Raw genomic sequence first — 14,954 nt, forward strand, 5'->3', positions numbered from 1 at the left:
TTTTCATCCTTCACAAGACCCGCAGCTTTGATATCAAAACCAGTCTCTTCGTAGACTTCTCGAATTGCACAATCCAAGTCCTTCTCGTCCTTATTGATCTTGCCACGGGGAAAGCTCCAATTCGCATTCTTCTTCCAGCCCTTCACCAGAACCACTTCGTCCATGTCCTGATTGAGCAAAATGGCACCGCGCACAGGAACACGAGTCTTATATGCTAAAAATTCAGAAAACGCAGTTGAGTGATGATAATGAGACCATTGCGACATCAGAGGGCAATGTTGGAAGATACGTAAGGCGAAGGCGCGCAAACTGAGGGACGGGAGATTCGGGTCAAGAGGACGAATGAAATCTTCGTAGAACCATTGCGCCTCCTCGACTTGAAAACAAATACGCTCAACAGACTCCAACTCTTCTCGTGGAAGGTTTATAATGAAACGGACACATAAGTCATCCAACCCTGATAAATCACGCCGTTAGTTAGAGAGAGGGGAAAAGACGGAGGCAAACGTAAGGTGTAAGGGATCTATTTACAGTCCTCCAAACGCATTTTCGTTTCTGACATGATCTCTGCCACACTGTAGCATGGCAATACAAAACGAACGAAGCTGTCAAAGTCTTTGTTCACCACCGGGTCTTGCTGCGGAATCTAGTTAGTCTCGATTTGTTGGAAATGATGTTAACATCCAGAAAAGGAGCAGGACATTTTATATTGTAATAGGAAGCAAATATGCGCAGTACGGCAGTTGGAGTGAATTGCGGACTCACAGGGTGATGCAGTCAATCATCACCAGGCTGAGGCTGGTCGAAGGTGGTTGGTGGCACCTTTCTGATTGGCTGATAGTCGTTGTGGCGAGTGATGACCTACACCGCCACATGCGGCATCAGATCGCTGAGTCATTGTGTATTTCAATATTGAAATTTTGGTAACGGCTGTGTATTATACACCGGCGTTGGTGACGTCGTCGTATGGGATATATTACTAGTACTTACAAGGGGCTCAACTTCTCTTGAAATGAACTTTTGGAGCTCCTGAAGTCTTGCATTTAGCGCCCACCACAGCAACGTTCCAGGTTTGTCTGTGGTTAAACGTCCTTCCATGTAACAATGACTGGCCAACAGTGGCGTTTCGGATTGGTTTGTTGTTTCTACAAATAGCCTGAGATCTGTCAAAGGAGTCTTTTGTTGTTTCAACGAAAGATGATGCGAAGCTGCGAGTGTCCATCTACTGGCCGCCTCATTTCCGCAAGCAACAACCAGTTCTCACAAGTACCTTTCCTTTGATCTTTTCTGTCATTCTTTATTTATTTACAGTTGAATTCCTCCTCCGTCCTTTTATTTTTTTTATTTTTTCTTATTTTTTTTTTTTTTTATAATTTTATATCCTTTGGATTCATAGCATCTTTGGTTCTTCACTACGCCATTTTCCCTATCTTTTTTAATATCACTCCATTTAATCCTAACCCACATCAATACTCCCGTTCATTCAAGCAAATATACAGTGGCTTCAGAGAAATGGCCGCTCAGATCGCTGGCGTCGCCTCTAAAAAGCTGTTGAAGGAGTCAGCCGAGAATCGATTTGGGCAAGAGGTAACCGCTCATTCAAATTATACCCGATATTTGTGAAGACATGCGGTTGCAAGCTGACCCTTGAACCTCCGGCGCACAGGACCCATACTTCGAAACAGTACATGCAACGAACCTCTTAGGGCGTCCGACGACGAAAAAGAAGCGCAAGGCTGCACCAGAAGGCATATCAGCCCGCGATGCGAAGATACTTACCAAGGTGAAGCGGCGGGCATATAGATTGGACCTCTGCCTTTTCAATTTCTGCGGAATTCGCTTCGGATGGAGCAGTGTCATTGGTCTTGTTCCGGCGTATGTGCTTTTACAAAATGCTCCCCTTCAAACAATATCACCCTGTGTCAAGGCGAAAAAGCATCTAATTGATCTCCGCTCCATTGTTAAAATCAGAATCGGTGATGCACTTGATATGTTTATGGCCCTGATGGTGGTAAACACCTGTAACAAAATAGAAGGCGGTCTTCCTGCGCGCCTTCGAATGTGGATGCTCTTCAATATCGTTATCGATTTCTTCATCGGCTTGATTCCTTTCATCGGCGACCTTGCAGATGCTATCTATAAATGCAATACCCGGAACGCCGTCCTCCTCGAAAATCTGCTGAAAGAGCGCGGGGAGGAAAACCTTAAGCGTACAGGTTTACCACTGCACGAGTCTGCGCGTATTGATACCAGTCACGACACACGACCAACGACTAAAAATTCAGGACTTAAGTCTTCTCCACCAAGAAACGACTCACCTTCTCGACCACAACCAGCACGAACTCACATGGGCGGGCCGTCGTCGAGAAATCCTGCTCCATCTGCAGAGCGCAAGAGGGAGCCAGATATCGAAATGGGGAGGATGTAACCCATTTCCTTTTTACTTCTTTCTTGTATTGTCTGCTTTCACATACCCATTAGTTGTATTGGCATTATCATAATATATAACGGAGCGAGCTATTTCATATATCTCGTTTCAATATCTAAGAGATATAATAACACTTTATCAACAAGAATGCAAAACATTTCAGAGTTCGGGAGTTCGTGTAACATTCGCCCCGAATGGTATTGGGATGCTGCATGTCCAAGTAGTATGCCTGACGAATCAAATCATCAAAATTCCGAATATGGGATGGCGGCAATCCAGGATATAGCTATGTGGCGAGGCCAGCAGCCTGTCTCACAACCAGATATTATTCTAGCCCCACGTTTGATGCAGAATGGTATCGATTTCGTATAGGTATATATCGTCTTTGTGGAGTTATGGATGCAGAAGTTCGGAGAGACATAGAGAAAAGGTCTCCATTTCCAACAAAAAAGGCAAGTATGTGTATATATGTTGACCAATTGCGCACGCAATTAACACAGTGAATTCAGTTCCAAGCTCCGCTGAGCTGTACTAAAAGTATCAGCTGGAACGGCGAGACTAGGAGGTTGGCTAACACAAAAAGGAAAACGTTCAGTGTGCGCTATCCGAAAGGTGCTTTAAAAATCGATGGAACAATACAATATCCCACTCAAACTAACTTGACACAGATCTTGGAGGCACAAGGTCCAAACGCGTCCTTGCGCATCCATAGCACAAGGTGCTAGCCGCAGGTCGCTCTCGCCAATCCTGTAACGTGTATTGAGAACTTCCTTGACCACCAATAATTGCGGGGTCCTCCCCGCTGTAGTCGACCGGCATGCCACATAACATGCACTTATGGCCAGTATCGGCGGACTGGGGTTGAAGTTTGTCAATCGTGCGAACGATATTTGCCATGACACCCGGATACTTTTGCCCCTGCGTCTCCACATAGTGTGCAAGGAGGTCTTCGATCGACGTGTTCTTATTAGACAGATTGTCCACAGACGGACGTTCTGAGTCGACAACATTAAGCGATTTTGGGAGCGCCAATGAGGCGTAGGTAGATAATTCAAATTTGAAGAGGTCTCGCATGGGGAAATTGAACTGGATCCCCCAAGGCGACATGCCATCACAAACATCCCATGGCACAGAGAAACCACGTCCCTTGGCTACATTTGAGAGAGCTTTTGAGGCGAGCCGAGTATCAGAGTCTCCCCATAAGATGCCGTCACAGTCCTGCTCCTTTGCAATGGCAACAACTAGTCTCGTCAGCAATATCCCATCAATGTCTGCTCTAGCGGTCGCAGTAGACAGAGACAATCGAAAAATGTCCAATCGTTCTTGGTCCGTCTTTGACGGATCATCTACAAACTCCGGCCCTCCATATTCTGATATTACATCCTTGATGGTAGTATCATGCTTGAATATCGAATGTAAAGGCACTTGGGTGTACGTATGGAGAGGATAAGCTTCACGGAATAAACCTAGTCGGTGGCTATCGGATTGTTCACAAGTTCCAACGTTGAGAACATGAATGTCATAAGCGCGGCGCCCCAAGCCGCTCGAAATTTGCCGCTCTAGTTGAAGATTCAGAATATGTAGCAATGTCGAGGACGAAATGCCGTAGGAGAGGGGCAAGAGTAATTTTCTCTGTCTATTCTTGGGAGCGTTCTGTGGACGATATTTTTCCATGCGCTTCACAACCTTGGAGCCTATAAACAGAATAAAACACTCTCTGTAAAATGTTTTATCAGTTACCGGCAAGAAGATAGACATAGGAAATACAACTTACTGACAGAGGTCCCGCTTGCGTACTATCTGGGTGGCCGGCGCTACCTTGCAGTCAAGGCAAACCGCCATAGACTTCTCCGTCATATCGGCTGTCTAGACGAAGAAATTTGTATGTAATAAGAATCGGATATCAACAAATATGAATATAAATACCTGAGCGTAGTTGTCATTCAACTTTTTTTTCCCCTCGACGTCATTAACCGCCTCGGGAGCCTGTCACGTGATATTTCCGATCCCAGCCAATTGGGATCGCGGCTACTGCGGCTCTGGAAGGACAACCAGCCCCAAACAAGAAGCCAGTCAACCACTTTACCCTAACAAGGAGCTCTATCAACAAATGACAATAACGCAGCCTAGAATATCGCCACTCTTATGAGAGAGGAATACAAATTCTTTGGGTTTCATCCGACCGTCCAGTGTTCCTGTTTGCTGGATGCTGAGGGCTGGTCCGAACCAGCTCTTTAAGGTTCCAGCTCCGTGCCGAACCAGCGATGAAGGCATTACTCTCATGCCTCTTCTTATTAGGGTTACTCGCAACCGGAACGTTTGCGAATGAGATGCGATTGGTAAGTTAGCGGAAGAAAATGAGATCCCCTAAGAAGGTACACTTGACTGACTACTTCCATTGTTCGTAGAAACAAGATGAAGCGAATCGGCAACAATGTTCTGGAATGTACAGCCGGAAAGCTTGGGGAGGGGAACGGGACCCATTTATTCTGGCTGTAATTGAAAAGGGCGAGCTAAAGAACCAGGAGGCTGATCATCTTGTTAGTGTGGTCATATTTGAGTGGAAAGACGAAAATTTGATTGGGAGATATCCTGAAGGTGACAAGGAGAAGGCATGTCCATAATGCTCGTCTGTTTTTTATTCATTACATTCATATATTAACTTACCCCAGGTGCAAAAGGAGCCCATATGTGACCAGGAAAACATCGCAGCCAAACTGTGTACGCAGGAACAGCTAGGTTCATTCATCTTGGCTGAGAACGCTACGAAAATATCGAAGTCTCCGATTGTTTCAACGGCCATCAACCTAAAAGATCCTAAGCCTATAAACTATCCCATAGCCAAAACGGGATTTTATTGTGTTAGCACGTACGCTTTCTCTGGTGATGACTACGAGGGCGTCGTAACCTTTAGCAATTCGTACGGAGAGCTCCCAGCTCCCCAAATTCCAAAGCTCCCATTTTATGGAGCTTTAACGATCGTTTACGCAGTCATTGGAATGTAAGTATACTTCCAAGACATATTTTGGTGGCAAAAACTAACCAACATCAGTTTCTGGGCATTTTTATATGTACAGAACCGACATGATATCCGTCAGTATACCCTTTTCCACTCATCATTCCTACCCATGGATGCCCTCTATTCTCTTACTAATACGCCCAAAGTGCCCGTCCAAAATTACATCACAGCCATCATTGTGTTTCTCATTGTGGAACAACTTATGACCTGGGGTTTCTATGGTTAGTGCTTGCCAATGCTCACATCAAGATGCATCATGTCGCACATCTAACGAGCTTCCAGACTATCAAAATCGACACGGTGCGAACGCTATAGCCAAAGTGCTTATGGTCATTGTTGCTGTACTTAATGCCGGGCGCAATTCATTCTCATTTTTCTTGCTCCTAATCGTTTGCATGGGTTATGGTGTTGTGAAACCTTCACTTGGCCGCACCATGGTCTATGTCCGATTCCTTGCCATTGGACACTTTTTCTTCGGTGTTATATACGCTGTGGCAAGTCTGTCCATCACGCCTGATAGTGCTGGGCCGTTAGTTCTTCTTGTGATTCTCCCCCTTGCGGGAACGCTAACGGCGTTCTACGTGTGGACGCTGAACTCTTTGAGCGCGACGATGAAAAATTTAATTGACAGAAAACAAAACGTGAAAGCTATGATGTATAAGAAGTTATGGTGGTGCATCCTTGGCAGCATTGTTGTTATTTTCGGATTCTTTTTTATCAACTCCTTTGTCTTCGCGAGTCGCAACGTCGCAGACTTTGTTCCGGACCACTGGAAGTCAAGATGGTTTGTACTGGATGGTTGGCTCAATATTGTCTATCTGTTCGATATTGCTTTTGTTGCGTACCTTTGGAGACCAACCGTGAATAATAGACGATTCGCAATGAGTGATGAGGTAGGCCCGAATTCTCCCCTAGTTAATATCGTTACGAATATCTAACATTTCTGTAGATTGCGCAAGACGATGATGGATTTGAAATTCGCTCATTTGGCAGCTCGCTCGACGAGGAGAGGGTTGGTATAACAGGATCGGATGATACCGAAAGAGGTCATTCTCCTGTTCGACCAAAACCTGCGGAATCGTCGTCAAACCAAAACAGACACTCACTCGATGGTGAAACAATCTTCGCTGTTGGAGAAGACGGAGATAAGTGGTCAGATGACGAATCGCCACGAAATTCGACCGAAGGGAAAGGCTTGATGAAAAAGGACAATGACTGATACCAAAGAAGCACTGTCTCGATCCCTTTTATAATTTCGTTCAATTTACCTAGTATTCACCAAATTATATTGACATGGTTTACAGAAGGGGTTTTTTTGTTTGTTTTCTATATACGTTTTCCATTTATTTTATTTATTTTTCATTTATTTTAGTTTTTCTTATTTTCATATTTGTACCATGCCCTTTCCATTGCATTTCTTTCTTTTGGTTGAATCGTGTTCGTCACATATTTCCACCTCTGATACATGAATTTGATTTATGAAAATCGTTCGCCGTTCGATTGGCACTGAGTCTGAATCTTCCAGCAATTTTCAAATTGAGCAGATTTCAATACGTTTAGATTAACATTTCACTTGAGGCGTATATGGTGTGATTTTAAAAGCTCGTCATTCTCAGTTTTTAAAATTGGATTTGTTATGGTTATAGCGGCTACTCGAACTCTACAGCGGACTCTTTCGCCTAATTTTTGCTTGAATCATCCTTACATGTCTCGATTACTGCCTCATGAGTAACAATAAAGTATCAGTTTACAGGGTTCTAGAATCAATGAGGCCGACAACCTGACCCAATCAGCTAATGAGGGAGATCGGAGTCATCGTTGATGGAGAGTTGTGGTTGAAAGTAAAAGCATTATTGATCGAAGGAACTTGATGGCAACAAAGTGTACTCTCTCTCTCTGTATTTACAAATATGCAGCGAAGTAGCCACCCTTCATATACGACACAATCGAATGAATCAGTACGCCGCATTTACCCCCCCAGCATAGGGCATTCATCCTTCAAGAGAAGCCAAGGAGGTGTGAGGTTTGAACAAGTTCCAGGTTGTTATAGAGCCCCGCTAGTTACCCAAGAGTATAGTTTTCACAGTTTACAACCAACTCATGGGACATTTATCTTTTTCTACCCACCCTTATCCGCACCCATTCTTTGCTTTCCCGTTTCGCTATATTTTTCTTTCTCAGTTTCCATTTTCTCGTTGAAACAAAAAATACGTTCAACAATGGCCGCGGGGTCGGTCATTACCCCGCCACAAACTAGCAAAGCTCTCGCTGCATCTTTGCTCGAGGATTGCAACACTCTATTATCCGAAATCACATTCCTTCAATCCCACCTTGTAGCCATCGATAAACCCAATACAATCGAGTTGCGGCAGTTCAAGTCCTTCGTGCAGTCCGAGTTGAAATCTTTGAACAAATTAGCAGAACTAGCGGCGAAGACGGATACACCGATAGGCGGATATGATGACGACGATGAGGCCGGCCAGGATGAAGCAGAGATACGCGTCCTACACTCTCTACGGTCGTCGAATCTGCCGTTCTATTCATCCGTCTGGAATGTGGCGAAATACAGTTGTACTGGTCTAATTGCTTTCAGCAAGCGCTTTTACTGGTATAGCTCTAAGAGCAATGCTCATGGATCTAGATGGGACAGGAGGGAGGCGCAAGCCCCGCCAACTTCGACTAGAAATCTCGAGCGCTCGTTACAGGGATTACACGTTTCGGCTGACGCGCACAAGGCGGTTGAGGAAAATTTGAACAAAGCAGGATTGCACAAAAGAAGTGTGCTGGTGGATATAGTAGCTGACAATGGTGAGGAGTGGGTCAAAGTGTCCACTGTCACACCCAGTCGGCTACTGTTCGAGTTGGCAAAAAGGGGCTGGGAAATGGGATGTGACTCGGCAAGCGATAATGGAGAGAAGGAAGCCGAGATCTACAGGCTTCGCAATGATGATGATAGCAACGATGAAGACGAAGATGCCATCGAATTAGTAAGGCTTGCTACGGATATGAAAAGGGCGGCTGCCTTAGTCCGAGTCAGGTACCAGCATCCTCGGATCCGTTTCATGCTGCCAAACATTGTGGAAGGAAATATCCCCGAGGTCGATGCTATTATTAAAGATATTCGGAAAACCGGCGTTAAAGTAGAGTGTAGTACGGATATAGAAAATGTGGAAAAACTGCCTGCAGCTCCCAATGGAAAGGATAACAATGGTCACCATCAACCCAAGACAATGGAAAATCTACTTTCGACTTTGCTACCGAATCCTCATCCTCATATGACCTCTACCTTAAATGTCGATTGCACCTTACTCCTGGCTCTAGTGTCCGATCTATCACATTTCCGTAATCTTGATCCATCATCAGGCCATCATCCGGCAATTATTCGCCAAATTGAACTCGAAACGAAACAGCCATTAGTTACCTCTGAACTTTGGCCAGCAATGAGTGATAGGCAGCTTGTATGCACTGAAGAAGCCGCCAAGAGGATGTACGAAATAGTCGAGACAATTGGTACTGCGAGTGAGAAGCGAAGGACGAAATTAATGATGGTGGGCGACGACTCCGACCTAAACTTTGATAGAGAGGATTTGATATCCCAGTTTCAGGATACATCGGACCACAAAGTTCCGTTAAATTGGAACATCCCTATTGGAGTAGTAAATGCGCAAGCAGAGATTGAACGGGGTTGGGCCAACGGTATCCTGCCGCCGGCCGCCCGCAAAGTTGCAAGCCAGTTAAGTGACATTAACACAAGCGTGTTCTTGTATGGCTGGGCAGCTGGTCTCATGACGATTTCCAGTAATCGGACTGTAGCTAAACAGATCGAAGTCCTCGTCGAAGAAAACAGAAACGGGGATGACGAATTGTCAGGGCCCTTGGTGTGGATATGCGATACAGCCAGAAGTTTGGTTGGCAAGGACAGCAATAGGAAGGCCTGAATAACTGGTCCCAAAAATACAAAGCAATCATGCCTCTCACGATACAATTAATGCCATTTTCTTCGGTAGATATGGCCAGGACGATACTTGTATTGCCCATACAGCGAATATACCGCAAAAAAAAAGGCTTTGGAAATGCCCCTGCGGAATCAGATAGTCCTTAGTAAACGAACTTGTTAAAAAGACCTTTCATTTTTCGGCGGGTTTAGCGTTATCATCTGGGAGCCAGAACGTGATCTCTTTATCTGCTGTTGCAAACATGTTATACCGCGGATTGGCCTGTACAATCACGGAGCGGGCACGGTATGGCAGCCGGAAGGTCGGTTTAAGGTATAAGCTAGAGTCCGGCGGATGTTGAGTATCCCAGACAAGAGTATCAGGTTGGTCGCCAGCACTGCCAAGCACGTAACGTCCATCTGGAGTAAAACAGACATCCCCTTGACCCAGTGGCTTCCCAGTACTCGAGATCGGTGCAGCGCGACCGGTAGGGCCGCTTTTACCAATTAAAAACGCCTTAACATTACCCTCGAAAGCATCCAATAGGAAATGTCCGTGGTAGTCTGTTCCAACAAGGAGATGTTTGCCATCATTAGAAAATTCCAAGCGCGTCCACGCTCTGCCCCTTGTCGACGGGGTGAAGCGGTCTTCCTGGGCGGCAAGGTCAAACGTTGCGAAAGGAGGTTTATCGTAGTTTCTAAAATCGTAGAGTAGTACAGATGAGGTGGACTGGGAGGCAATTGCTATGACCGAGCCCGACGGATCAAATGCAACTAAATAAGGGGTAGCTAGTTTAAGTTTCCCTTGCGCGTTCCTCGAGTTGAGATCCCACAACGCAACAGTATCATCTTTGGAACAGGACAAAACCGCGTCAGTTCCTGGAGAAACTGCAATTGACGTAACCTTGTCCGTATGGCCGGAGAAGTATCGCAGATAACTCTCGTTGTGCAAGTCTAAGAGCCGCAGCGAGTCTGTCGCGTAAGCCCGAGTTAGAAAGGGATTTCTAAGTTACTTGGGCAAGTGGAAAAACTCACCATCCACCTTCGTGCTGGCGTGGAGAATCTGGCGGGAGTGGTGGGTGAACTTTGCCAGATGCACTCCATACTTTTTGCTTGGAACTGTCTTCGTCAATTTCCCTTCCTTTATATCAAACACTTGTAGTGCCTCGTCGTCTCCAGATGCTACCAGGTAGTCTCCTTGGTCGTCGAAATCCAAAGAGGTAATATTGCTAGGGAAACCATCCTGTTTGGGAGTTCCTCTGAACGACTGGATGAAAATGAAGAATGTCAGTCCGCAAACGCGACCACAATTAGCTAACAGCACTGCAATTACTCACCTTTGAAGCCCTATAATTTTTGATTATCTCTGATACCTTTGCGGTCGGCTGAGGCGGGAGGGCGCCCGCGTCAGCCATAACAAACAAGACTTGTGTAATTGAAATGGAAATTGCCAATCAGGAAACGTAGAGCGGGTCACCGGGAGAGCAGCAATTAGATCATGGCATTGCAGCCCAGTCCCAGTCCACTTCCAACACAGTTCTCGAAGACGTCGTTGAATCGATCTCAACTAAATTTGGCTCTCTTGTGGCGGGAATATATTGATCCGCCCGCCGAGCTGCGCCCTCCCGAGGGTAAGGTTTAGCCCTAGCAAGCAGACCCTGAGGTGCATCGGTGACTTTGCTGCACCCGCAGATGCGATCTCTGCCAGAGGAACAAAGGAACCAGATCTATGCCAACTATGATCGTCTAACTAACTCCGACGGCCCCCTTTACCCCTTCTCGTTTTTCTTCTTCTTCTTCTTCTTCTTCTTCTTCAGCTTCTCATTCTTTCCCTTGCGTTGCGTGCGTTGGTCGTTGGTGTCTTGCGATTCCTTCTGCCTTCCGGTCTATGTTATTTTTCCTTTCCGCATTCGTTTTGTGACGTGCCTCCTAGCATTACAAACTAGAAATGTCAACTACTGCAGGGTAGGATTTCCCACCGGTTTTTTTTATTTTTTTTCCTTTTTTCCTTTTTGTTTCCAGAAGAAGCGTAGAAATCATTCTAACCGGCACTTTCTCTGTTTGCAGGGCATTTATTGCAGGAGGCCTGGCAGCGTGTGGTGCGGTCACGGTTACACACAGCTTCGAAACCGTTAAAATCCGGTATGGTGTTGATCGCGCAATTGTCAGCGGGAACCCACATGCACTAACATTCCCTTGAAGATTACAGCTGCAAGGAGAACTTCAGTCGAAGCGGGAAGCAGTGCGCAAATACAGGGGCGTTTTCCACGGCGTCAAAGTCATTCTCCAAAACGAAGGAGCTCGGGGCCTCTTCCGAGGTATCGGATCAGCAGTGTGTTTCATCTTCCCATAGCAATGTCTTCGCACCCATTTGCATCTGGTAACATAGTCATACGTTTGGCGACTATAGTATATCTACCAAGTTCTCCTTAACGGCTGTCGTCTTGGGTTTTACGAACCGCTGCGGGTGAACATCACGCAAGCCATTTACAAAGACTCGACCCACCAATCTCTCGGCATAAATGTCTTTTCAGGGGCTGCATCAGGTGTCTTGGGGGCTGCCGCCGGATCTCCTTTTTTCCTAGTAAAAACACGACTCCAATCTTTTTCTCCATTCCTACCTGTGGGCACACAACATAAGTATAGAAACTCATTCGATGGACTACGACAAATTTACATGGGTGAGGGCGTGAAAGGTCTATATCGCGGCGTTTATGCAGCTATGGTCCGTACTGGATTTGGCAGCTCTGTACAGCTTCCTACATATTTCTTCGCAAAAAGACGGTTAATAAAACATCTTGGAATGGAAGATGGCCCTGCATTGCATCTGGCAAGTAGCACCTGCAGCGGCTTTGTCGTCTGTTGTGTTATGCATCCTCCTGGTATGACCATTCGAACTCCAATGCTAGCTATCTGAACATTAGCTTTGACTAATTGTTTATCTAGATACCATCATGTCGCGAATGTATAACCAAACCGGAAACCTCTACAAGGGTGTATTCGACTGCCTGTACAAGACCATCAGCACAGAAGGAGTTCTTGCAATATACAAAGGGTACTTCGCTCATTTAGCACGTATTCTACCCCATACGGTATGTTCTTAACCCAACTAATTCCTAAAAATACTGCATTCAACTTATCTGTAACCAATAATTTAGATTTTGACCCTGAGTTTGGCCGAGCAAACCAATAAACTTTTGCGGAGAGTAGAAGACCGCATTATACCGGATTCGATCAGGGAAAAAATATAGGCGTCCATATACATGTGTACCTGGTGATTTTATACCCATATGCAGCAAATATTAACTGGTTTTTCCTTATCAATTTGAAGTATAATTCTCTCGATGGTGACTCCAGCGATTTTATCTCCGACCTTGAACATCGGCTAGGGAACTCTGAAATTTTCCCATTTCGGCGCAATATTCCCCTGTTTGGTTATGTTCAGACGCCTTGCTATCAAGATTTGACATTTTAGACTTTGTGACGTTGGTTTTTTTGTTTCTCCTAGTTTCTTTCTGGGATATTAGTGCTTGCTTCATCGCCTTTAGAGGGTTTTCTTGACTCCCGTTCTCATTACATTTGAATCATCTGTTAAATTTCCCTGTTCAGCAGACTAAAGTGTGACCGTTATATTCCATATTATTTCGGGAAATTTACTCATTATTATCGAAAATACGGTGATCAGAGAAAAAGGCTGACACCATGCTGAGAATCCGGTAGCAGCACAGCCCGTACAATGGCTTCCAAATCACAATTCCCTTACGGCAAGTTTTTGAAGTCCGAAAACTGTGAGTTTTTAGGCTCTTCTGGTCGCGACACCAACAATTTGCTGTTCCTTGCTACACAAATATTGCCATAAATCTCGATTCACGTTCCAATGTGCTAGGGAATTATTGCAAGATCAAAAAGAGTAAGAATCCACACACACACACACACACACACACACACATGGAGAGGACCAAAGTGGAGGGAGGAGGGCCTGGGGTAAAGGGAACCACCGTAGTGATGGAGGATGTCGATAAATCCTGGTCATTGGAGATGAATATGCGGACACTTGGTTCTACAAGGTTCGGGAATCGGATTTCACCACACAATCCGGGGCCGGTGAAGTGGAGTGTTTGGGAAGCGTAAATATTGTCGCTGGTATTCAAAGCGTCATGGGTTTCGTTGAGAGAGTCAAGCCTGAATTCTGAATGCGTCGGCTAAACTTGTCAGCGCATTAGATTTAAGATGGCTGCCCAAGGAAAGGGTGTACGCAGTATGCTCAGGAGGACCTTATCTCCGTGGCACAGTTTATGGACATCTTCGCAAAGAGAATGGAGGCGAATCAGCCCTTGTCTTGTCTTATGCAGTTGAGGAGAGCGTGGAAGTCCTTGAAAGACATCGCCCTGACCAAAGCTATTGGTATAACGACGAGTAAATTCGGGCTTATGCAAATGAGCTTGAGTAGGTCCTTGACGAAAGAATTCGGGATGGCAAGATGTAACTTGAGATGCTGGAAATTTTAGATCCCAATGCAACGCACAAATCCTGAAGGTCCCAAATGTTCCATGGACGGACCTCCTGGGTTCTTATTCCGCAACCCCGCGCAAGAAACTGAAAGGAAACTTGGCATCAAACTTCCAGCAGATTATGAAGAATTTCTAAGTATCATGAATGGTTTTGAGCAGAGCCGGGGCGGTATAGTTTTGGACTCGCCCCTTCATCCCGTCAGTAACATACGATGGTTGGAAGACAACGAGGATTATTTATCAATCTCGAACTCGAGCTTCTGAAGTCCGCGCACGGCAAATAGCCAAAGGTTGGGAAAGCAATCGGGATCGACAACCTCTCGCTGATTCCTCGCTTGAAGATCCAGGACGTCCAATATCTGCTGGAGTCATGGAAACGGGCAATATGATGATGAGTTGACAGAGCCTTGTAGACGAGGAGCAGAATTCTGCAGGGAACATAGGGGACTTTTTAAAGCTGGGATGGTGTTTTGGTTACATGGGCATCTGGGGCGTGGCATTGATGACAACCTACCTCAGGCTTCACTGCCCACACAAGGGAACAGGTGGAAAATCCCTGTTGAATCGCCAACGACGAGGTTCTTCGGATATCAATGCTGTCAAAACGCCTCCCACGTTGCTCTAGTGGGGCACAACAACCAGTAGTTATACTTAAATATAGATTTCTGCCTTCATTGAAGAATGAAATCACACCGCCACATTTATTAGTGCGACGAGGAATTCAAGGTGAAAATATACCTTTGTAAGATTGTGACACTTTTGCCTGAATGGATGTGCTAGCAAATTTTTGAGTAGCCTCTTCAGTCTTATCTCACTCTCCTTCGCTTGGTGGAGAAGTGGCTGGTAACTTAATATAACTAAATGTTCCAGAGGACTATATTTATCCGTTTATCCCTGTAGCTGTAGCCAGGGACAGGACAGCTAATAAGCCACATACTGCAAGGGTTCCAAATGTACCCATGGCTCAAGCATACTTTCTCCGTTCGCCAATGTCGAAAAGAAAATTAGACGCTTCCGCGTTGGGAGAGCTTAAAATGCAGTTCCTGCAGAAAACTTGGTCAA

At 45.5% G+C, this 14,954-nt stretch overlaps 9 protein-coding genes across 9 annotated transcripts; 6 read left to right on the top strand and 3 right to left on the bottom strand.

Annotated features, from left to right (window-relative positions):
• Window positions 1–424: 424 nt before the first annotated feature.
• On the bottom strand, window positions 425–1,222 carry HCBG_01664 (uncharacterized protein; the record flags this gene model as incomplete). Its single annotated transcript, XM_045428713.1, has 3 exons — window positions 425–457; window positions 602–637; window positions 1,019–1,222. The coding sequence occupies 3 exons, from the start codon at window positions 1,220–1,222 to the stop codon at window positions 425–427; spliced, it is 273 nt and encodes a 90-aa protein (XP_045290499.1).
• A 290-nt stretch (window positions 1,223–1,512) lies between these two features.
• On the top strand, window positions 1,513–2,428 carry HCBG_01665 (uncharacterized protein; the record flags this gene model as incomplete). The annotated part of the gene is made up of 3 exons (XM_045428714.1): window positions 1,513–1,587; window positions 1,667–1,875; window positions 1,972–2,428. The coding sequence occupies 3 exons, from the start codon at window positions 1,513–1,515 to the stop codon at window positions 2,426–2,428; spliced, it is 741 nt and encodes a 246-aa protein (XP_045290500.1).
• Window positions 2,429–3,082: 654 nt separating this feature from the next.
• Window positions 3,083–4,285, bottom strand: HCBG_01666 (uncharacterized protein; the record flags this gene model as incomplete). Its single annotated transcript, XM_045428715.1, has 2 exons — window positions 3,083–4,145; window positions 4,203–4,285. 2 exons carry the CDS (start codon window positions 4,283–4,285, stop codon window positions 3,083–3,085), a joined length of 1,146 nt encoding a protein of 381 aa, XP_045290501.1.
• Window positions 4,286–4,515: 230 nt separating this feature from the next.
• HCBG_01667 (uncharacterized protein) lies at window positions 4,516–6,962 on the top strand (the record flags this gene model as incomplete). Its single annotated transcript, XM_045428716.1, has 7 exons — window positions 4,516–4,767; window positions 4,837–5,040; window positions 5,101–5,429; window positions 5,481–5,521; window positions 5,594–5,668; window positions 5,730–6,340; window positions 6,397–6,962. 7 exons carry the CDS (start codon window positions 4,693–4,695, stop codon window positions 6,664–6,666), a joined length of 1,605 nt encoding a protein of 534 aa, XP_045290502.1.
• Window positions 6,963–7,666: 704 nt separating this feature from the next.
• Window positions 7,667–9,385, top strand: HCBG_01668 (uncharacterized protein; the record flags this gene model as incomplete). Its single annotated transcript, XM_045428717.1, has 1 exon — window positions 7,667–9,385. One exon carries the CDS (start codon window positions 7,667–7,669, stop codon window positions 9,383–9,385), a length of 1,719 nt encoding a protein of 572 aa, XP_045290503.1.
• On the bottom strand, window positions 8,540–10,901 carry HCBG_01669 (WD domain-containing protein; the record flags this gene model as incomplete). The annotated part of the gene is made up of 3 exons (XM_045428718.1): window positions 8,540–10,353; window positions 10,417–10,648; window positions 10,719–10,901. 3 exons carry the CDS (start codon window positions 10,794–10,796, stop codon window positions 9,575–9,577), a joined length of 1,089 nt encoding a protein of 362 aa, XP_045290504.1.
• Window positions 10,902–11,329: 428 nt separating this feature from the next.
• Window positions 11,330–12,632, top strand: HCBG_01670 (mitochondrial carrier protein; the record flags this gene model as incomplete). Its single annotated transcript, XM_045428719.1, has 6 exons — window positions 11,330–11,346; window positions 11,449–11,523; window positions 11,584–11,713; window positions 11,792–12,263; window positions 12,328–12,473; window positions 12,540–12,632. The coding sequence occupies 6 exons, from the start codon at window positions 11,330–11,332 to the stop codon at window positions 12,630–12,632; spliced, it is 933 nt and encodes a 310-aa protein (XP_045290505.1).
• A 485-nt stretch (window positions 12,633–13,117) lies between these two features.
• Window positions 13,118–13,574, top strand: HCBG_01671 (uncharacterized protein; the record flags this gene model as incomplete). Its single annotated transcript, XM_045428720.1, has 2 exons — window positions 13,118–13,169; window positions 13,420–13,574. 2 exons carry the CDS (start codon window positions 13,118–13,120, stop codon window positions 13,572–13,574), a joined length of 207 nt encoding a protein of 68 aa, XP_045290506.1.
• A 321-nt stretch (window positions 13,575–13,895) lies between these two features.
• On the top strand, window positions 13,896–14,517 carry HCBG_01672 (uncharacterized protein; the record flags this gene model as incomplete). Its single annotated transcript, XM_045428721.1, has 2 exons — window positions 13,896–14,061; window positions 14,306–14,517. The coding sequence occupies 2 exons, from the start codon at window positions 13,896–13,898 to the stop codon at window positions 14,515–14,517; spliced, it is 378 nt and encodes a 125-aa protein (XP_045290507.1).
• Window positions 14,518–14,954: the final 437 nt, after the last annotated feature.

This window comes from Histoplasma capsulatum (assembly GCF_000150115.1).
Source record: "Histoplasma capsulatum G186AR genomic scaffold supercont2.2, whole genome shotgun sequence".
Lineage (NCBI taxonomy): Eukaryota > Fungi > Ascomycota > Eurotiomycetes > Onygenales > Ajellomycetaceae > Histoplasma > Histoplasma capsulatum.